Source organism: Ictalurus furcatus, chromosome 28 (assembly GCF_023375685.1).
Source record: "Ictalurus furcatus strain D&B chromosome 28, Billie_1.0, whole genome shotgun sequence".
In the NCBI taxonomy this organism is placed as follows: Eukaryota; Metazoa; Chordata; class Actinopteri; order Siluriformes; family Ictaluridae; genus Ictalurus; species Ictalurus furcatus.
In genome coordinates this window covers 11,757,214-11,780,741 of record NC_071282.1, presented here as the reverse complement: position 1 = coordinate 11,780,741, position 23,528 = coordinate 11,757,214, and the positions used below count along the sequence as shown (strand labels likewise).

The 23,528-nt window shown below is 41.0% G+C and overlaps 1 protein-coding gene across 1 annotated transcript in view; it reads left to right on the top strand.

Moving 5' to 3' along the window:
• Positions 1-326: 326 nt before the first annotated feature.
• The window catches only part of spns2 (SPNS lysolipid transporter 2, sphingosine-1-phosphate), a 76,625-nt gene continuing 53,423 nt past the window's right edge, over positions 327-23,528 (top strand). Inside the window, exons 1-2 of the mRNA XM_053618742.1 lie at positions 327-807; positions 22,678-22,743. Of these exons, the coding sequence (XP_053474717.1) occupies positions 573-807; positions 22,678-22,743 (301 nt within the window). The 5' untranslated portion in view covers positions 327-572. The remainder of the gene's footprint in view (positions 808-22,677; positions 22,744-23,528) is intronic.

The window sequence follows — 23,528 nt, the reverse complement described above, 5'->3', positions numbered from 1 at the left end:
TACCTGATAAAAACGCCAAATAAGTAAGTACAAGTAAGGTGTCTCTGTGTAGCTACTTGTGGCCAGTAGGTGTGTATGGATGTGTGGACTGGAATTTCCATCGCTCGTTAGACTTCCTATTAATTCATAGGGTTTACTCAGTTCAAACCTAGTTGTTATGGCACAAAAACACGGCGCAGAAAAGACGCACAAGCGCACAAACACATTCCAATGTACGAAGTCGACATGCTCTACATTCCACATTCCCGCTCCTCAGGTGTTTTTTCCACCGTTGTCTGGAGGGCGGGGTTTTGCGCACAGCCACGCCTCCTTCTCCCTGCATGACAGCGCGAGGCAAAGCAAAACGCCTAGAGGAGCGCACAATCCTGTCATTGCAATTTGACGCTGAACCATGAACCGAGCTTAGCACTTTTTCCACCTCGATTGATTAGTCTAATAATTTAATGTTTTTAAAAAAAAATTAGTTTAAGTTATTCGGATTTGCTGCTTTCTCCCGTCTTGTAAGCAACACCTAACCCGTACCTGAGAGACTGTCAGTCAGATCTCTTGCGCTGGATCACTCGTGCGACAAGATGTGTGTGGAAAGCGACGGATGCGAGCTGGAGGGCTGCAGCAGCGCGGCGGAGGTGCGCACGCTCTCGGGCAGCATGAGCGCCGCGCTCAAGGCGAATCCGGAGTGCAAATCCGCGTGCAAACCGGGCCAGAAATTCCGCGCCGCGCTGCTGCGGTGCCGCTCACCCACAACCGCCGCCGGGATCCTCAGCTTCGGCAACGTGCTCAATTACATGGACAGATACACGGTAGCCGGTAAGAAGCCGACGTCTTGACATCTTCTTTGTGTGGATGTGTAGCGCACGGGAATGCACCAGGCTCTGTTTTTTCTTTCTTTCTCCACAATCTCTTAGAAACTGACTTTGACATGAATTTGACATCTTCATAGGAGAGGAAGTCACTTAAAAAAATATGCACTCAATGTGTTAATAGTAGCCTCTAAAACGTGATACATTCTGGCTATTGATAAGTATTAGGTCTCTAGTGATGTAATCAACGCGGTCTGGTATCACTAACGACTTAAAAGACTTAAAGGACAGGATATTGACTTACGTTTGAACAATGTCTGATCAATAATCTGACTTTTTGTGAATCTATAATCAACCCAAAACAAACAAACACCTTGGGACCGAAACTCAGATAGGATGTGTCATGAGCAAATAATGTCTAATTATATTTTAGAGAGACAGAGAGAGAGAGAGAGAGAGAGAGAGAGAGAGAGAGAGAGAGAAATAGAAATAGTATCAGTTTGCTAGGTGATCAGGTATAATTATATCCTATAATTAAGGATCCGTTGCGTCATCATACAGGCATTCACATTTATTAGTAGGCTATAAAGATGTTTTACTAAAACTTGTCTGCTGGTTTAAACCTAGATCTCAGGTGTCATACAATGTACCAATGAATTGCTATGCGCAAAAAAATGCTCTAAAATAAATTACAACTAGTTGTTATTGCTGTCGCAATATCATAGGCTATATCATATCAGCCTACTATGATGCGATGAAAAGAAGGATTGTGATCTGTTACAGACATGTGTAGTGTTGGAAATGGAATCAGAATGGTGGTATTGATGAGAAATGATGGCTTAAAGTTGGTTCAAGCCAATTAAATATGGACGTAGAAAGCAATCAATGGCGTTGCCATAGAAACTGCTCCAAGAAGCTACTTTACGTCAATTGCGTAAACTAGAAGAAGAAGAAGAAGAAGAAGGAGAAGAAGAAGAAGAAGAAAAGACTTATTCTGCTCATGTAATATGTGCATATTTAACAATGATTTGATGGGGATATTAGGTGGCGTGCCAGCTGGCTTTGGACATTTTCATAAATAACTAATAGGATAATTTCCAAGGAAATGAAAGGAAAAAAAATTAATAATTTGGGCCACAATTATTGATTTAAACATGAATTTGAGATGATATCTCAGACCATGTTTCATATACTTGTTTGGGAAGCATGTTATTTTCTGTGTCTTAATGAAGACTTTTCATTCGTTTCTCTTGAACTTAGTGGGAAAAAAAACTCATACCATCTCAAATTATAGCCTATTATTTTTCTTCTTCTTAGCGATCCAGAACACCAAGTACGCTTATAATATGCATATACTGTGTGTGTGTGTGTGTGTGTGTGTATATATATATATATATATATATATATATATATATATATATATATATATATATATATATATATATATATATAATATATATTTTTAGTCAGAACAGGACCTGCAGTATTTCTCCTCAAGGAGAACATCTACTGTATAGGTTCTCTCTTGACTGGAACTCAAATCTAAAATGTTAGTTCTAGTTCACCCTAAACTAGTCTATCGTAGGGGTTTCCTCCGTGTACTCCAGTTTCATCCCGCAGTCCAAAACATGCGTTATAGGCTGATTGGCGTTTCCAAATGGGCTGTAGTGTGTGAATGTGCATGCGGTTGTGCTCTTGGGTTGGCACTCCGTCCAGGGTATCCCCCACCCCATGCCCCGAGTCCCCTGGGATAGGCTCCAGGCTCCCCACAACCCTGTGTAGGATAAGCAGTACAGAAAATGGATGGATGGACTAGCCTATCATTTGGTTTAAGTTGGGTTTCTGGATGTAAAAATTCATCCAGGAAACACATTGGAGAAGAAAACTGCTTTTCCTGTGTGCGCTGTCTCTGTTGTGGTGGCTCCTTGCTGTAGCAAAGTCAGTAACACGGACCACAGACTGATTAAGTCAAAGGAAGAAAGTGCAGACTCACTGCTGTAAAACTTTTGAAATCAACAGCAGTGGTTATAGTTCACAGGGTGAATTTATGTCATTATGTGACAAAAATATATCTATTACAAGGTATCAACTTATAATACACTCATTTGTATTATAGGCCATAGAGTTCACACTTACTTACGTACAGCCGGACATGAATGGACAGTAAATGGACATTATCCAACACTATTGAGGATTGTGTTGTGTCTACGTTAAGGAGAGGAAACATTTCTTCAATTTGTGCTTGTAGGAGTACAGAAGGCAAAAGCTGTGAATGTACTGTAGTGCCCAAAGGACTAAACACGCATCGTGAAATTCCACAGAAATCATATGCAATTAATAAACACAGCCCACATCATATCTACAACTGAATTAACGCCTGCAGTGGTCATGTGACTCCTGGGAACCAGAGTATATAAGAAGTAATGTTGAATACTGTAACTGCGAAAAGTTTTTTTTTTTTAAAGCACATCTTATCTGAGCACCTCCAAAGCTTTTGTTGTATCAGCCAGTCAGAAAACATTTATAGATAAGGATGGGGAATGTGAAGAAAAATCGTTATGTCGTCATTAGTGCAAACTTCTTTCGTTTTGAACGCTCAGAGTTTATTTCAGGCCAGTGCACTTTTTATTCAGCACCTTTTGGAAAGCTGGAGTTTCTAAAGAGAGATACATAGAAAGTTAGACAGCAAGAGAGCAAGCGAGCGAGAGAGAGAGAGAGAGAGCACGAGAGAAAGAGAGAGAAAGAGAGAGTGGAGATGTGCTGTATGTCGAGGACTGCAGTGAGATTGCAGCAGAAGAAGGTGTGTGAAGTGTGAAGTGTGTGTGCACATGTGTGTGTGTGTGTATCGGAGGCTGCAGCTCTGTATTGCACAGTGTGTCGAGCGCTGGGGTTCTCCTCTGCACCTCCCTGCCTGGCTCATGCATTATGCATGATTAGAGTGTGTGTGGTTATGTGTATACATGTGTGAAGGGTTGAGAAAGGAGAGGAGAGGAGAGGAGAGGGTTGACGCAGCCATCCTGCAGTGTTGAGCCTGACCACTGGTGTGTGTGTGTGTGTGTGTGTGTGTGTGTTGAGGAGAGGAGGGAGTGGGGGTCACGGAAATCTCCTCCCCATCTCTGTTCAATCATTTCCACTGCAGTCATACTGCCAAGAGCATCGATGTAATGAGACTCAAACCAGTGTGTGTGTGTGTGTGTGTGTGAGGGAGATATGCAGTTAGAAGAGGGGCTTAGGGAAAATTTTGAGGTAATCCCTGCCCTCATGTCTGAATTACTAGATTGCCAGTAAAAAGATGACATATTAGTCCAGAGGAACAGAAAGACTGGTTCAAGCTGATGAGGTCACACAATGGAATAAGGACTCTTTTGGTGGTCATGTAGAAGTCACCAATATTCAAAGCTTGTAAAGCTCATATTGGTTCAAGCTGTTATTGTGCATCACAGAAGAAAACGTCCACGGTGGCAGGCCGTGCCGCAAAAATGCTGCATGAGCCTTTTACACTTTAACAAAACCGTACCCGTTTTATTCCAGCATGAATTTTTTACAAGGCATTTCTTCTAAGATGAGGACGTTTTATGAGCTGTGACAATGCCGAGGAAAAAAAGCAATTAAAGGGGATCTCATGGTGCTCCCTGCTCATGCGGATTTTGTCCCCTGAAACAAATCTCCCATGTGTATCAGTCAAATGTGTATTTTTATGTAGTTATTTATTTTTTGGCTCTTTAAACTTTGCGGTTTGGTGTCTGGGTTTAATTGGTACCTGCGAGGGGTACGAAGTATATTGAGGTTCTAATTCGGCGCTTGACCACATGGTAAATCCTGGCGGTGCAAAGGCTGTTTTTAGGAAGGAAATGGAAAAGAAGTGTGTTGTGAGCTGTTTGCTGTGCGAGTGTGTGTGGAATATGAACCGAGTAAATATGTGCGCCTATATGCAGATGCAGATTTACACCACACTGTACCCTTTTTGTCTGCTTTATTTCCCCCATTGGCCCAATGCTATCTCTCTCTCTGCAGCGTGACCTCCAGCATGCCAGACAAAACTGATGAAGTGAAGGTTTGTGAACTGTTTAAAGTGATTACATTTGTGGTTTGGCTTTTGCAGCATTGCATTATGGGGGTTGGCAAGACTGTCTGAGGGCAGGCATACTATAGTGTAGGCCCTCTGATGTAGGCTCAGATTATCATCCAGATAATCTGGGTTTAGCATTTGAAGGAAGTGGTCACTTAAAGTTATTTGATCTACAGACGCTCCCCTAACCCATGTCAGCCAGCTCATCTGCATCTGCGGTATGAGTGTGTGACTAAATCCAGTAGCCATAAGTATAAAGTATATGCTGTAGGAAATCTGACACGGTGAAAGACGACATGTCTTATTTGTTGTACTGTGTTGAAGATGATCCAGTTTAACTTGCCATCTCTAATAACACTGAGAGAGAATCCTCTATTACCACTCACACACGCATACACGTACGCCTACACTTGCACCCTGGCTGTCATCTCCAGCCCTGGTTCCTTCTGCCAAGACACGAGAAGGCGATAACGCCTATCAGCACATGCAAGGCGTGCTGCATTACGTCATGCTTCTCACTCTTGCGCCCAACCACACACACACGCACGCACGCACGCACGCACGCACGCACGTAAGCACACAAACAAACACACACGCACACACACTGCTTTATTTTCAAATTTGCTCCTGCTTTTGCAACTCCTCTTATAGTTGAATTCATTAGGATCTGATCCTGGATCTGTCCTAATAGTGGATAGGGTGGAAGTGTATTAAACAAGCATTTTTGATGTGGAGAACTATGGCATGTGACAGCCGTGTATTTTACCACACACACACACACACACACACACACACACACACACACACACTACAATTTGCCAGCCTGCGTCTGAATTACACTTTGAGGTCGGCCGCAACCACTTCAGCCCTGACTGTCGCCTCTATCTTTTCCTTTCTGTCCTCTATTTACTACCCGCATATTAAAAAAGCTCCCAAACAACAACTCCTTAGATCCTTGGGGGGGGGGGGGGGGCCTTAGTAATTGGATTTTATGGGCTTGTCTAGCTTTTTCTGGAACTCGCTCAAAGAACAAATGGCTTCCACTTCTGCTAAAGTTTATTTCCATATGCATGGATCCACTGCATGCCTTTAAAATCCAGTCTACTGTATATAGTAGGGTTATGTTGTCATTGATGCTAGGCCTAACATGATATATACAGTACATATATTAAATCTAAATCTACAGACGCAGCATGTTTTTATTTGGGGGAAAGTGTATTTGAGAGTGACATAATGTTGATAGAATGTGCATTGGTGTGGTGGGAACCGCTAGGTAGGTGGCAAGCTTTGGTTTTAATCAGAGGTCTTCCTCTTGTTGCGATTTTACAGAGATTTTCATCTGGTGTGTGTGTTTTTGTTGGGTCGTATTTAGCTGACGGTGAGGCCTGCCGAAGCATGAGCAGCTGGAAATAAGCTGTGCCTCTTCCTCCTCTGGCTCTGTGGCTTTCTTGTGGTCGCCATAAGCATTAGAGTGGCACGCTACTGCATTTTTATTGACAACCAGGGCCTACCCAGGAGGTCTGAAAGATAGAGAGAGAGAAATGCTATCTCGGTCATTTAAAACATCCTGAATGTGGGAAGTACGTGTACAATTTCCCTGCCCCCACCCCCTAATGAGTCATTTTTCAACCCAATTTTAGACAGTTGTACTAATTAAACATAATCTGTGAAATAATGGAACTGTCATACTTCACTGGTGCATAATTTTTGCTTTTTGTTGCCCAAAAAAAGTAAATGAATGAATAGAAGCAAAATCACCTGTCAATGCATTTAGATCATTTAAAAATAGGTCTAGAAAAAGCTTCAATAACCTTTTATAATATCAAACGCTCTCATTTTATCTAATTATCTAATTTTCCCAAGAAAATGCTATCTGAGCAAGTGAAAACATGTTGAATATATGCAAATTGAACTATTATTCCTCATTATGAGGAAACAAATATTAGACTGTTCAGCTGTTCAGCCTATTTATAGACATTATTAATAATCCTGCGCATGAAATTGTCTTATTGAATGGGAAATATTGCCAGAAAGAAGCAAACCTTCTGCCCAAATAATAGAAATAATATAATTTCAAGGTATTTGTTTGATACAATATAAAATGATTCAAGGTTTATATTCAGTTTATATTCATATGTTTCTACCTGATATCATTTTTTGCAGGACATAATGATAAGTATTAGATAAATCAGATAATATTTAAAATGTTTTAATAGGGATATGGGAAATAGGGAGGGAAGAAAGCATATTTAAACAATTTTTAAACAATTGATTTTTTTTAACACTGGCCAAATGAACAGCCCATATTCAGGCGTTCAGCTCAATGTATATGTGTATGTACTAGTTTATAAATACACATGCGTGACACTCACTGACAGATATTCTAGCTTTTTCTGTTGCAGTCTCACAAAGACACAGAAGTGTAAGCATTCAGTGACCCATCGTCTTAAAATAAGCAGAGCGTGGCTGCTAGAGGCTCACTGAAACCCCCATATGCTTTGTGTTTTGATGGGCTCCTCTTTCACCAAGTCATGCTCTTTAAATGAAGTGTTGCTGCTTCATTTCCTTCTATAGCAATATCTGTTGAGGTTGTAATGACCCCGATGGTGCATTTGGGGGTCTGCTTTTAGCTCGATGCATGTCTGAACAGATTCAGAGATTTTGTGTGTGTGTGTGTGTTAAAGTAAATGTGTTCATTTGACAGGGCGATGTGGCAGGTTTGATGGACAGATGAAAAACGGGGAGGAACTGAAGAGGGGTGGATAAGGTGACCCCTGAGGCGCACACACCTGCGTGAAAGGGTGTGTTCGAGAGGTTCTAGGTTCTGTGGATCAGACTGTATGAGATCAGAGATGACCTCTGATCCCAGGATGATGTGTTTGGTATGACCCGAACCACGTCAGGGCTAAAAGCTTATTTTATACTCAACCTACTCAATCAAATCCATGAAGATTTTTCTAACCCATAACAGGATAATTACACAATCTTAGTTCTAGGAATCCTCCTACATCGAAGCTGTCCATGTTCCTGATATATAATTGGATTAGATCTGCAGTAATATCAGGGTGGATGGTGTGTGTGGACAGGATTTATGACTTTATATATATGCCTTTCACACAATCCCATAAATATCATCACCAAACAAGTAGACATGTGTGGACTAAAACCAGCAGAGTAAAGCTTGGCTTTGGCTTTAAAGTAGCCCTTGGAGTCTTTCCACAGTGGCTGCACTAATATTTACACTGACCTTTCCAGAATGGCAGCATTTGTCAAGTCTTTATAAAGGAAGAGATCGTGCCATCTTTGCCCCCTATTCACGAGTGGCCGAGTAAATAATCAACAGCAGCCGGGGATTATGTAGCCTGTTTATCTCCAGGCCGAGCGAGAGCTTAGCATCTGTTGTGTGTTTGTGTTTGTTCAAGCGTACATCTGTTCGTATGTGAATTTGCCTTTGTGTGCTTTTATGACTTCGGTCATTGCAATATCTTCACACTCATATGTGTGTGTGTGTGTGATTTCATCTGCCCTGAGTAGTAGTTATTATAATAGCTTGATAGATTCAGAGCATTAAGAGGCAGAGATGGTGTCTCAGGGGTATGTTTTGAGAACTGTGGGTAAATTACAGCACTGACCCCCTGTCGCTCCTCTGATGTATTTGTTAATGAAGAGGTCAAATGTCAGCCCTCTTGCAATTGCTCTTCACCAGATATAACTATTTTCAATCTTAGAATGGAAATTGGCTTAGATTATCTAAGAAAAAAACAAAACAACAACAAACTGAAATTCCAGGGTTGGGGTTCAAATCCTGCCTCCCTGTGCTTTGGGGGTTTCCTCCAGGTACTCAGGCTTCCTCCCCCAGTCCAAAAACATGCATTATAGGCTGACTGGCATTTCCGAATTGTCTGTAGTATATGAATGGGTGTGTGAGTGTGTGTGTGTGCGATGGGTTGGCACCTTGTGCAGGATGTGTCTCTGCCTTGTGCCCTGATTTCTCTGGAATAGGCACCAGGCTCCTCCGTGACCCTGTGTAGGACAAGTGGTATAAAAAACGGATGGATGGAATATGTCATAATTTTTTACATACTTCCGACATTTCATAAAAATATGATATAAAACTGTATATAAACATTTCAGGTCACGGTCTAAAAAACAACATAAACTACAACATAAAACCTGAATTAAGCAGAAATATATATATATATATATATATATATATATATATATATATATATATATATATATGTGCGTGTGTTTGTGTGTGTTTCTGCTTATCTATCTATATATATGTACGTACACACACACACACACACACACACACACACACACACACACACACACATATATATATATATATATATATATATATATATATATATATTTATATAAAAGTTGAGGTCTAAAATGCCAATGTAATAATATATAATATTATAAAAATAATAATTAATTTACTATAAAGCAATATAAAATTAACTTCAATTAAAATAACATCATTGTCATCTTAAGGTACAAAGGTACAGCTTGAAAGGTAAATATGTCAAAATTCTTCCTGCATGTGTTTAAGGGTGTGTATTTATGTAGAAGTGTCTCATTTGGTTTCTGCAAATGTATACATCCTTGCCTGTGCATGGGCGTGATAACACGTTATTAACACCTGTTCCTCAGGTTTAAATTCCATTAGTGTTACCTCAACACTGGTGTCAGTGTGTTAATGGATCAGGACCATGTTAACTCTAGAGACTAGAGACAGGTGTGCACTGGACAGACTGGCTTCCAGTCACCTGTGATTGTAGTCCATTAATCCACCTGAGGCTGGACAGTCACGCCTTGGCTTCATGTCCAGCATTCCTATAATTCTTCACCTCTGCTTGGTATTTTCTGAAAGGAGATACACCTTAAGTCCTGAAAAATGTTGAATGTATGTACTATGTGAAGTCTGTGTCCAAAATTGAATCACTGGTGAATGAAATGAAACGTCTGCCGGTAAGCAGACACTGGGTTTGGCTTCCGTGAAGGTGTGTGTGTGTGAGTGTGTGTTCGTTCTCACAGCTGCGGAATGTAGCAGTGGCAGTGTTCGGAATGTGCCAGACTGCTTGTTTTGCTTTCCCACACACGCAATTGCCCCTAATCGCTTTGCTCATCCCACCCATATACCTCACCTTAAAGGTTATTGAATCAATCCGACCTCACGTTGAAATATCGAAATATAAACACTTCACATTCTCCTGTCATTTCACACACTCATACCACTTCTTACTCCTGTCATTCTGGTTTGCAGAGCTGAAATATTACAACAGATCGTTTCTAGTAGAGACTGGGCGAAGCTCAGACATGCTGTGTCTGCGGTGTGCATCCTGCAGCGGAGAATTAAACCGCGCTGGAAAAGAAATGAGCTTAATCTTGAATTGATGAAAGAGAAAGGGAGATAAATGGCAGAGCCAGAGTCAGGCCCTCTGAGAGCGCCGTGCGAAGGGATCGAAATAGCACTTTCCCCAGCAAGGAAACGGATTTAACAAGAACGGCGTGTGAGTTGGTGTTGACTGGGGTGAAATGGAGGTTTATGGCGCTACAGTCAATTACAGCTACCATAGTAGCCCTTGCATATACTCCACATATGTTTCTAATTCATATACAGTACTGTGCAAAAGTCTTAGACACATGCAAAGAAATGCTGTACAGCGAAGATGTCTTCAAATTTAAAGAAATGAAATGGTTCTACATTTGAACAAAAAAAAAAATACTATAAAATGCAGTAATAAACAGTAATAAATGAAACAAAGTCACTATTTAGTAGTAGTCGTAGTCTCAGCTACACTTTCTACAGTTTTATAAGGAAATGAGATGGTTAGTTTTATCGAGCATCTTGCAGAACCAGCCACGGTTCTTCTGGAGATTTTTTTTTTTTGTCTAAAAAGTGTCTCTTACCACTTATAAAATAAAAATCGTTAACAAAGTTTGTACTAAAAAAATAATACTTTTTTAATACTAAAAAAAATAATACTGTATGGTTTCAGTCTCTGCATCTTGTTGAGAATATGTGTGCGTACAGTCAGAAACCTCCAGCACTATCTTCTGATACTTGCTTCTAGTGCTAAGGCGATCTTCCAGTTCTTTATGGGTCAGTTTTCACATTTCTTTCACACAAATACTATTATATTGGGTCAGATTTGAATGCAGTGGTGTTCCACAGTAGGATTAAACCATTGTGCTGATACCTTTTAGTGATAATAGTGACAGACCCACAGCTACAGTTTATGCAGCTAATAACAGTCGTACCTTTCAAAATATGGCCGCATAAAGTGACCTACATAGCTTAGGCTAGGGGCTGAGGTGTTTCAACCACTCTGTGTCTTTAAGAATGTTACTTCTATATAATATAAAAACATTTTATATAGACACAACAGATGAAGTGTTTTAAACAAATATAGATACAAAAAGGAATCACACTATTTCTTATTTTTCCCAAAAGAAAGATTGACTGAAAGGTTCAAAGGGCATCCGGTTGAGAATGGGATCCCACGGGACGTAACCTCCATGAGAATGTGTGGGTGTGATAACATGTTTTGTGTGGGTGTGCAGGTCTTCTACCGAGATAACGTAGGTGGATTGGCTGTGCTAAATTGCCCCTAGGTGTGAATGGGTCAGTAAATATGTGTGTACATGGTGCCCTGTGATGGACTGATGTCCCATTCAGGGTGTATTCCTGCCTCACACCCAGTGACCAGGATGAAGCGATCAGAAATGAAGTTTGCAGGACAAAGAAAGACAACATTTAACATGAATGTGCGGTGCTGCACAATGCATTTATAGAATCCTTAGTAACTGCCTGGTTAGGGTCACAGTAGTTTAAATTAGGTTTAAATTAGTTTGTTTATATTATGGAAATAGAACCAGCTAAATTTGTTAGAAAATACAGCAGGCAGGAACAAACAAAAATAACAACTGTGGCAAGCAGGATTTAAAAAACTTGCATGTTCTCCCCATTTTTCGGGGGTTTCCTTCGGGTACTCCGGTTTCCCCCCCCCAGTCCAGAGACATGCGTTGTAGGCTGATTGGCATCTCTAAATTGTCTGTGGTGTGTAAATGGGTGTGTGTGACACCAGTTCCAAGGTGTCCCCTGCCTTGTGCCCCAAGTCCCTTGGGATAGGCTCCAGGCTCCCCGACAACCCTGTGTAGGATAATTGCAGAAAATGGATGGATGGATGGATGGATTACATATTAGTTAGCTTGAAGCGAGTCCCATCTGTAATTGAAAGCATCCGTTTAAAATAAATGTCATATAAGCTAATAATCATTTAGCCCTTGTGTACATTTCCAGATGTAGTCAAACTGTGCCTGCTCTCCAGCACTAGGCCTACGTTTCTGCATACAGGTGTTGCATTTTAAGACTTTCTCCCTTCAGAAAAAGGGTGCTATTAATTTTGAGACAAAAGGAACACAAGAGAGTGTAGTAGTAGTAGTATTCATCGGCACATACCAAAAGCTAGGAATCAAGTGCAGGAGAAAGCTCTAAGAAGGGAACTATGGTTAATTACACGATTAATATAATTTTGGTTAATTAGAGGATGCATATGCTATACATACAGTATTTATAGCAGATTGGTGTGCAGGGGGTTGTTACAGGTTTCACAGGTATACGCTGATTTCAATTCCGTTTTATTTATATAGCGCTTTAAACAATAGAAATCATCGCTAATGCTTTACAGAAATCAGGATGTCGATTTTGATCCCTAATGAGCAAACCAGAGACGAGAAGGGGGAGGGGGGACTCAACCACCACTGGTGTATAGCATCCACCTGGATGATGCAATGGGAGTCATCGTGCACCAGAATGCCCACAACACACCAGCTATTAGCCTGAGATGACACGAGGAAGAAACTTTGAGAGGAACCAGATTCAAAAGGGAACCCATCCTCTTCTGGGTGAAACTGGATAGTGGGACTATCATTATTATTAAAGCCAAACAGTACTAAGTCTGTTGAAATGTTGATCAGTATGAGTATATTGTGAATAAGTGTCCAGGACAGTGTTTATGATTACAGCAGGCACAAATTTCTTAGGTACAAATCCATGTGGTGTGAGACGATCTCGTTCTTGTTCTGCTGTGACAGTACAGTATGTGGTGCTGTGACAGTTCTGATTTCCGTCCATCCATCTTCTGTACCACTTATGGTACACAGGGTCATGGGGAGCCTGGAGCCTATTCCAGGAGACTCATGCACAAGGCAGGGGACACCCTGGACATGGGTAACAAACCATCGCAGGGCACAATCACACACACTTGCACACCCATTCACTATAGACAATTTAGAGATCCCAACCCAGAGGAAAGCCCCAAAGCATGGGGAGAACATGTATAGTATACTTCGTGCACACAGGACAGAGGTGAGAATCGAACCCCCAACCCCGGAGGTGCGAGTCAAACATGCTAACCACTAAGTCCCCCAAGTCCTGATTTACTATCTTTATACTAAGTACAAATACGATACTAAGTTTTCAGGAGCATGTGTGACAGGAATGTTAGATTAAGATTATGACTCAATTCTGGAATGGGTAGCTGAAATTGTAACTGATACCAACCAAACAGTTTGTCATGCTGAAAAAAGGAATCTCCTTCCTTCTTCTTGCATTCCTCCGCTCTCTCTGACCGCTCTGACAGGAGAGAAAAGGCTGCAGCTTGTTGATGCTAAATTGAGCTTGAAAAACCAGCCTTCAGGCTTTTCCAGCTTCGGTAGCACTGCAAACATCAGACTTGTCCAATTTAGCTCTTCTCTTTTCTCTGTCTTACTTACTCCTTTCAATTTCTTCACTTCTCTGTTCTGATTCTCTCTCGCTTGCCAATCTATTTCTTGTAAATTCTGAGAACATCTCGACCTGCTACTTCAAGCTGTATCGATCTTTCTGGTAGTTCATCTCAGACACTAATAAATTAAACATCTGTGTAGTTGTATCTCATCCAATCAAGAAAAGTCTGAAAACATCGGGGGAAAAAAACACTATTCGCAAAGCATTTGCTTTTAAAGTCTTTCATCATCCCTTGTCAAAGAAATAAAACGTAAAGCCTGTGAAAAGTCTCTTTGTAATTCATGACTGTTGCTACCTAAGCACATTGTTTTAGTCAATTCAATTTACTGTCTCAGATTCTCTGCCTCAAAGACGTTGGCTAATTAAAGCAAGCGTAGCAAACGTCCTGCGCTGCACATGTAAATGCTAGTAATTAAGACAGCTAATCAAGCAATTCAGTCCTTCATTCGGCGTTAATTATTCTCGGAACGGGGCTCTACTGACCCTCTGGGTGAATCTCACCCACACCACACGCTGCTCTTTAAAAACTGAGTCGTGTATCAGAGGAAGAAAGAAACGAAAGGCATACAAACACAAATGATTACACGCAGTCTCACATTGAAATATAATATTCAAAATAATCAAGTGAAGCATGAACAAGCAAACAACTAAACCAGGAACAAAAGTGTTTTGGTGTTAGAGCTAATTGCTGGCTCATGAATGTCAGTCAGAGATAAAGCTTTGGTGTTCTTGTTTGCAATCAGATGCGCTGCCAGTGCTAGTTCACACATGTTAATGCTATGTGTGGTTGTCACGATACCATAAACACATCTTATGATACTATACTAGTAACACGATACCAAGTAGTATCACGATACCACGCAATATTGTATTAATTCATAATTCAAATCTACAAAATGAACCAAATTTACAGAAATGCATAGATATAAATGAAAACAGACAATCCAGATTTTCCTCTGAATTCGTTATTAATGAGAATGTATAACTGGCTAGTGGAAAAACTGAAGAACAATCATACAATTGGCAAGCAACTAATTCAATGTGCTGCATATTTCATCATTGTTCCCTCAAGCAATGAAATCATGCAAATCATGGAAATTGTCCTCAGAGAACAAAGAATGAACACACATTAGGAATAAATATCTGAATTTGGAAATGAAGTCCAAAAAAAAAATCATATAATTGGGAACGTTAGCTCGCTTACTAGCAAACACGGCTAATTTCAGGGTTCATACAGATGTCTCATAATGAAATGACTGTTAATGACTGTTTTTTTTCAAGCACTACATGTCAGTACATTCAAACATATTCTTTATTTCTTTTTTTAAATCCCATAAATAAATAAATAAATAAATAAATAATATGAAATAGTGACTGAAACGCGGCCCCTTAAGACTACATGTTAACCAGCAGACACTTCCAGCTCCTGCTCTGCACTGCTAAAATCCTGATTTCGTCAACTGACAAAAACATCATACACATAAGTTAAAGACCACAGTGAAGATAAAGATCACAGTGCTGTGATTTCAGCTATATGTAAAATGATCACTCAGAGAGAAAGTTAGAAGTGAACGAATGTGCTGCTCCTCACTGATCAGAGAAGCCACACATGAGGTGTGTCTGTAGCGGGAAAGCAGGTCCTTGTGCTCGCGGGGCAGTACTGGCCACTCTCTTCTATGCCCAAACAGTTGCTAGATTTTGTCACTAACTGCTTTTTAAGAAGAAAAAAAGTCACTAAAAGGATCTGAAAAGTGGACCAGAGCTGTTTCTGTCAAAATGAGTGAGTGAATAACGGGAGGAGGGGGAGGGGCTACAGCGGGGAGTCATATGTTGAGTGAAAGGGTTGTATTCATGTGCTTTAAAGTTCTTTAGCGATTATATATTTATTGACTATTTTTTAAATCAAGCACTTTTTAAGCACCACTAGACAGAACATAGCTATTTTCAAGGTTTCCCAGTACTTTAATTTCAAAAAGCCAAATTCAAGCACTTGTACGGACTCTGATTTTAGCGTTTAGACACAGCGGTTAGCATAACGTTAGCTCGCTTACTGCAAACACAGCTAATTTTATTGTTTACACACGGCGGTTAGCATAACGTTAGCTCGCTTGGTAGCAAACAGGAAATCTTTAAAGATTAATGTAAAGAATTTAGGTTAAATGAAGTGTTACTAACCTTTGCGTATTCTGCAAAAGCAGTGAGATGTGTCGTTTTACTGAAAATAGTATTAACTGCTGCACATACTTACAGTACTTACAGTACTGCCGTATTGACGATACTACCGTTTAAAACAATACAGTGGCGTCGGCGGTATTTTGAAGCTTTAGTATCGCCATACTACCGTAGTACCGGTATACCGTGCAACCCTAATTCTATGTAAATTGAACTGCTTGTATTATAGCCAGCGTGCCATCTTAGCTACATGTGTCATCTCATTATGCCAAAGTGGTCAGTCTCTCCAGCTTAATGAAACACTAGTACATTTTTATGGCAGGATGAGCTAAAAGCTGTCTAGAAGAGGGTTCTCTTTAAGTGATTAGACCCTCAGTGTAGCCTTTTCTTATTATATTAGCATATCTGCCATGACATTGTCTTGCTGTGTAAGGGTCAGTGGGTGAATATGGAATACTTTTGCTTTGCTTCACTCCATTTGCTGCATGGCTAGATGTCTGGCAACTTAGCTTAGCTCACAATCCTCAAGATTATACATTATTGATGTGCTATGCTGTATGTCTGCCTAGTATCCCTGGAAGACGCTCTCTCTTACTCCCTCTCCTTTGCTTTTCGTCCATAAAATATTTACCAGCAGTCCATTCGAATAGAAGGTACAGTATAGCCTTTTGTTAGAAGAAGTCTAGGTTTGCGCTTTGGTTTTGGAAAAGTTGACCAACATAATCATTGTTCATGTGGCTACGAGGCGTGTTTTTGTTATTTGTGTGTGAGCAAAAGCTCATCAATTCTAAAATGGACACAGGATAATGGAGCGCCACTAGGAACTGCTAATCCTCTAGTTATATTAACATGTGTGTGTTTGTTGGTGTTGATTTTGTTAGTTGAATCTGCTCCCTTTATTTCCTTTTGATATTGATGAAGGCTGCTTTAAGCTATGGTAAAACTCATCAGCTAGGACTACAGTAGCTAGTGTTAAATGGCTTATCACGATCAACTGAGATTAAAAAGATTAAGATTCCTATTTCCTTTTCTTGACAGTGATTTATTGGTGCACTATATGCAAATTGAGGGTGGAATGTTGGTGTATGTTGGTGAATATGTGTATGCGTGGTGCAAAGGACTGGTGTCCCATCCAGGGTGGTTCCCCGCCTTAAGGCCAGTGCTCCTGGGATAGGCTTTGGATTCACTGTGACCCTGACTAGGATAAAGTGGGCGCTGAAAAGGAATGAATTAACTACATGCCGATTTACCCACCATAACGATGGACATGCAATCTCAGATCAGCAATACACACTTCTGTCCCACCGCAAACGTCCATGACATCCCCATGCAAGATGAAAGCAGTGATAATGAACTTCTGGTGCAGGAACGGTATAGGAATTTCATAACACACCGCATACATGCTCCTTCTCTACCACATGTACTGTTCTCACACATCTGCACCGTGTTTGGACTGAGAGCGTGGGCGTTTATGGAGTGGAGTGGAAAAAGCGAAAAGCGTTCCCCCTTGTCTGCCTTGGGCACATGGCCAGCACTAGGCAGGAGGAAGGACCCGCCGGTCAGGAGCCCGCCGACCACAGTCGGGCATATTTGTGGCTAGCCCTTTCTCTGCTGCTGCACTCATTTATAGTGTGCTCACTGTAGAGGAGCTAAAAGACAGGCCATGATTTGTGGGATGGGCTGTTCTTCCCTCCCTTCAAACACACTTAATTGCTTGCACACACACACACACACACACACACACACACACACACACACACCACACACACGTTTCCCTAAGCTGTGTGTTTTATATCGATCCCCGAGACACATCAAGAGGGATTGCCCCATGCTCGAGTAAGAAGAGAACAAGGGATAGGAGAGGAGAGCAGACAAGAAAAGAGAAAGCTGAAGGGAACAGCAGGATGTGTCTCTGTCAGCAGCAGAGCAGCGAGCCCGTCGTGTCACAGCACAAAGAGGAACGGGTGAGAAACTGCCTGAGCACGCAACAGAGAGGAAACGTTTCCTTACCGCAGAGCATAGCGTTACATTTACACAGGATATGGAAACGTATGCTCGGCCAAGGAATTCTCATATCCAGTTTGACCTCACTCTGCCTTCTCTTTTCTGATAACTCTAAGCTTTGCTTATTTTCCTAACCTACACTCCCTTATCCTCTTCCACGATCCACGATTCGTCTCTCCTCCACTACAGTAAATAGGCCAATCAACTCTCTGCCCTGTCCCTAACCTACTTCTCTAAAATAGCACGAGGGAGGGGGAGGTGTTGGGGGGTGGGGGGTAGTTGTGAGTTTTGCGGTTCTCTCAGGGGAGCAGCAAAATAGGTCTGTCCTACTCCTAGAACGTACTTCTCCCTGTCAGAGGACTGCTTGAGAGACCCCAGGGTCTACATAGTGACGTGTCGGCCCTAAAATACCAAGCCCTGGGTGTGTGAAGAAAACCCCCTCCTTTGTCAGGGAGTGTCGAAGAGGAGAACAGAGTGGCGGTTGTGTTTGCCCAGGCCGAATTGATGACTGTGTTTTGGTTTCAGCCCTGGAAAACAAATTGTCATGTCATTTTGGTCAAGACTCCTCAGAGGGGAAAGAATTCAGGCTTCCCGGTTACGAGACTGGTGATATTTCATAACAAAAAGCAAACTGAAAGAGCGCAAGCTTCTTGTGCTCCCACTTGGCATGAAATTCACAGTGCAGTCACGCTGCAGACTGATTCATCTAAACAAGGTAGTTTTCGAGCAGAGGTTCAAGGATGCATCAGCCAAGCATGCACAATTACCCCTGCCCCTAAACAAAGATCAAATGTGTAATAAGTACATCAGTAGGCTAAAACTATATATGGCTTGACCATGACCTTGAAAAAAATTCCTTTGAGGCCACCAGAAGCATGTCGATTTACCCCCACCAACAGTGAAATGCACCAATGTATTGACCTGTGGATGGCAGACGGACAATTTATGGATCCCCTGAGACAAGACAATGTGGTGAAAGCATCAATAGCACCTTGTCATCCACATGCATAATGGCTTCATTTATACATAGCTCGAATGGATCTGTTACTTTATCCAAGAGAGCTGACGCTCTTTTACTGTCGCTCTTTATCCAAGAACACACTTTTTGTGTTTAAACAATTTTTAAACAAGACATTTGACCTAATTTGAAAAGCAAACATACGATTTATTCTGTATGACGTCCTGCGTAGTTGTCTTTTATCAGATGATTAAAAAAATAGGCATATGAATTAAGGTCAATTTATAGTGTCATCTGAAATTACATAAATAAGGAAACAAAGCTCTATTTTTCTTTACTGCTTACTTGACAGATCAACCATGTAGGCTTCTCCAAAGCACAATCTATACTGAAATGAATCACTGTAACTTCTCTGGAAAGAACCCAGCGCGTTGCTAGCAATGCTCTGCGTTCGAGTATGAAATCACACGGCATGATGGAGTGGCAAAAACAGGCAGGGCAGCATTCTTTCACCTGAGTAAGTATGTGTTGCGGTATCTGCGTTCTGCCACAGCAATTCCAAAAACGCCTTCTGGCTCTGTGATATAACCCCCTGCAAACAACACTTGTTCAGAAGCACATAAAGTCGTGTGGGCAATTACACCTGTCACATATAGCAATAAATAACTGTCACAACCGAATAGTATAGAAAGAGCTGTGTTTTAGTCATACATTTTTTTTTGCACAATCCTCTCGGTTTTCCTGTATCTGACTTCACTGATCATTGGTCAACCCTGACCTCTCCTCGTCTGCATGTCCGGACTATGTTACTATGGCAACAGAGGTGGGTGGCAGAAGGTCTGTGATGCCAGTTTGACCATTTGGGCCATTTGCATTCTGCTGTTGTTGCCTACACATGGCTAGTCCTGTCAGGCGGGTGATAGGAGCACTGACCTCCATAAAGAACTGATGCAATGTCCAGTCAGAGGTGTTGTCCTTCATTTCAGCCTGGCTGAAGATTTTACACTGCTGTTTTCCAATTTATGACGTTTTCTTCTCTAAATGGTTGGATGCCAAGTATGGTCCTGGTAGATGATTCAGGTTGCTGTTGCACCAAAGGTTGAGAGAAGAGGGATTAGGACAAGGGCAAATAATTGGTATATACTGCTATATATACTACTGATGTAACCGAATACAAATACATTATTTGGATTGAACTAGGATTAGATGTGTTCTAAATGAATACAAATACAGATATGAATAGGAGGTGCACTATTCTTTTTTAGGACATCTGGTTGAGAGGTTGACAACAAAAAAACTTTGTTGTTTGCACTAACACTGACACCATCGACCTGCCAATTCATCTCAAACCAAGTAAACTTGGTTTGATTTGTGAATAAATCATTCCAAATCTCTTCATTGTATGGTTTTCTTTTGAAGAAAGTAAAAGTCCCACCATACGCACTTTTCTTTCAAGTAACACTATGAAAACCTTGAATAGCTTCATCTGGTTTATCCGGTATTTTATAACGCGCTATACAAAGTACTGTTGGACAGTGCGGTTTTGGCGGGGCAATCTAGCACCATCTGGCATAGGGATCCCCATCCCTGTGGGGGATTTGAGAGCGAGACCCAACAGAGGTGGGTGATTGCTGGCTAATTACAGCGCTACCTGTCTCAGACAAGAAACAGAAGGACAGGGACCATGTCTGAACAGTGTTATCCAGATCCTAGCTGGCAGCAATTGATATTGTAGCTCAGAAATCAGTTTTCAAGAACTTTGTTTACCCCACAGACATTTCATGTGTCTGTACCAGGTATTTGGTGTTGATTGCTTGGTTCAGGTGTCTTGGGAGCTGCAAAGATGAGACCCAATAGGGGGATGAGAACAGGTTTGGGAAACACTGCTATAGCTTGTAGCTGGAGGAAATACGCAAGGGAAAATACTACTCAAGATCCCAAAGACTTTGGATAGCAGAGTGAACAGAATTTCTTTGCATTGTATATGTTGCAGGTTGGAAAATTTCTTTAGAATGGGCCATTTTCTTTAAAATACTTCTATAAATTATGCAGAAATAAAAAAAAAAAATGCTGTACTCCCTTTTTAACATCATAATCCGATAGCTGCATGAATAATTATAATGGAGTGATTCAAAATTTATGTAAGATAATGCTTAATTTCTGGCATTAATTCAGGGTTCAGATCCAAACAAACATGACTGTTTCTTGGGAAAAAAAAGTCTCTACCTTAGTAATGTGACTGTTAGAAAGAGAATGCTGATTGTCTTTGTCAGATTGTGAGCAGGAATGTTGCATCTTGCGAGAGCGAGTTCACACATGCCCATGCCTTTTTTTTGTCTGGTGACAAACTAATATGATGGCAAAGCTCAGGCAATAACAGTAATAAGTATGCCAAGTGTAACAATAAATGAATGAATAAATAAATAAATAAATAGGATGTACATTTGCCTCACACATTTGCCTCGCACCTCCATGGTTGGGGGTTCGATTCCCGCCACTGCCCTGTGCTTCGGGCGTTTCCTCCGAGTACTCCGGTTTCCTCCCCCCAGTCTAAAGACATTCACTGTAGATCGTCCAGGGCGCCCCCGGCCTTGTTCCCCGAGTTCCCTGGGATAGGCTCCAGGCTTCCCGCAACCTTGTGTACGATAAGCGGAACAGAAAATGGATGGATAGACGCAGTGGAAGAAAACATTCACAATGCACTACAGTATATGTAAGGCAGCCTGTGCACAACCTTCTTGCCTTCTTCTATGTTTATTGTAACAAAAGTAACTTTCAGATAGCTCGTCCTTGTGCTCCTATGCACATGGTTTCTAAATTATGCAAATTAAAATCTCTAGTGTTGAATTAACGCCATTAGAATTTGTACAAGTCCAGCTGGACACCAAATAAGTACTCTAAACACCGCGGGTGTTAATTCGTTTCAACGCTGGGGATGACTTGGCTGAGTTATACTGCAGAACTAATGACGCAATCACGCCTTATTTTCTTGCTTAAATTGGTTTAGTTTTTTCAGGAAAAAATGTCCCACTAAGCTAGGCTATAAATAGCCTGTTATTACATGTTAACTAGCGAGGTAGTGAAGATATAATGAAAACATCGAATACTTAGACTTTGAGTCTGTTAAAGCTGTTGAAGATATGATCATTTGATGTCCTTCCATTAGAAATCTTACACCATGGTGGTGAGGTCTTCCGGAGCATGTGTATCAGATCAGGCCTTCTCACTTAGCTGATTAGGTAAAGTGTGCTTTTGGAAATCTGTCCACCTGCAGGATTTAGTTCCAACCCTAATCCTGCACACCTGATCCTGCTACTTGAAATGTAGCTTAAGCATTTGAAGACATTTGAATAAAACTACGGTCAATCATGAAATAGTGTAATAGTGCTATAGTGATACAACATTGACACACAGAAGCTGAACTAATACAGTATGCATATGTTTTTGAAATGCCTTATTTGGCTGGACAGACCCTAGTGCTTCTTTAAATCAACTTTTCTGACAAGCAGATTGCTCAGAATTAGCTATTTCATTCACTGAGAATAGGGAAGTAAGGAGTGTTTACTTTCAATGACTTTAGATTACCAGAATGAAATTGAGTTGGAGAATGTGTGGTTTCAATGTTACTTGTTAATAAGCTAGAGACGGAGCCCTACAAATGACATCATGAGTGTTGATAAAACTCCATACAACAGTATTTTTTAATATATTAGAAAAATCTTAGTGGTCTTTATTGCGCAAACAGAATTGTACACTATTTAAGCATTGAATATTAACTAACAGTTTTACTGACAGATATTAGGACACAAATACTGATTCTCTCTCTCTCTCTCTCTCTCTCTCTCTCTCTCTCTCTGTCTCTTTCTCTCAGGTGTGTTGCTTGACATTCAGCGCCACTTTAAAGTAAATGATAGCGGAGCTGGCCTGCTACAAACAGGTAAGTCTCTCCAAATCCTATAATTACACCGTGTTGCAAGTAACCACTAAGCACTAAACATACCCCACACACCCACACACACACACATACAGTACAGACAAGCACACACACACACACACACAACCACACACCCTACACATGCTGAAACACTCTTCTCATGTGTGAAGGGACCTATTACCAGAAGCCACTGAGCTACTTAAATCCACACTGACTGGCACAACAAAAGGATAAAAGAGCAACTAAAAGGTCTGCCACCTCTCCTAAAGGTTCCCTTTCCCTCCGTCCCCCTCCTCCTCTCTCCATGTCTGGATAATTGACTGAGCTTAAAGCGTATGTTTCGGTATAACAGGAGGCTTGTGATTTGGACTAAACAAGACCGACCCTACACTATAGTTCAATGTGAAATATTTGGTCCAAGAAAGCATTCTTATGCAATACAGTATATCAGAACCGCACTGAATGGTATTTAAAGTAACGTTGTGAACAGGACAAGTAATCATGGAGCACTGTCTGCTTCCGGACACTGCAGGAAAAGACCCGGTTTAAACTGGAGCACAGTGCGCACTTGTGAAGTCAACGATGCATTCATATTTTTTTTAAAGCTAGCATTCAGTGCCAGACCCAACAATGCAGCACTTGTCCACAGTAACAAAAATATTAAAGAGACAAATAGACATTCAGGCAGACAGACAGGGTTCTCGAGTCAACAGCAGCCAAGAAAAAGATAAAGCAATAGCAAAGAGATGGTTATCAGCTTTTGATATCAATAGCTCCATGAAGATAAG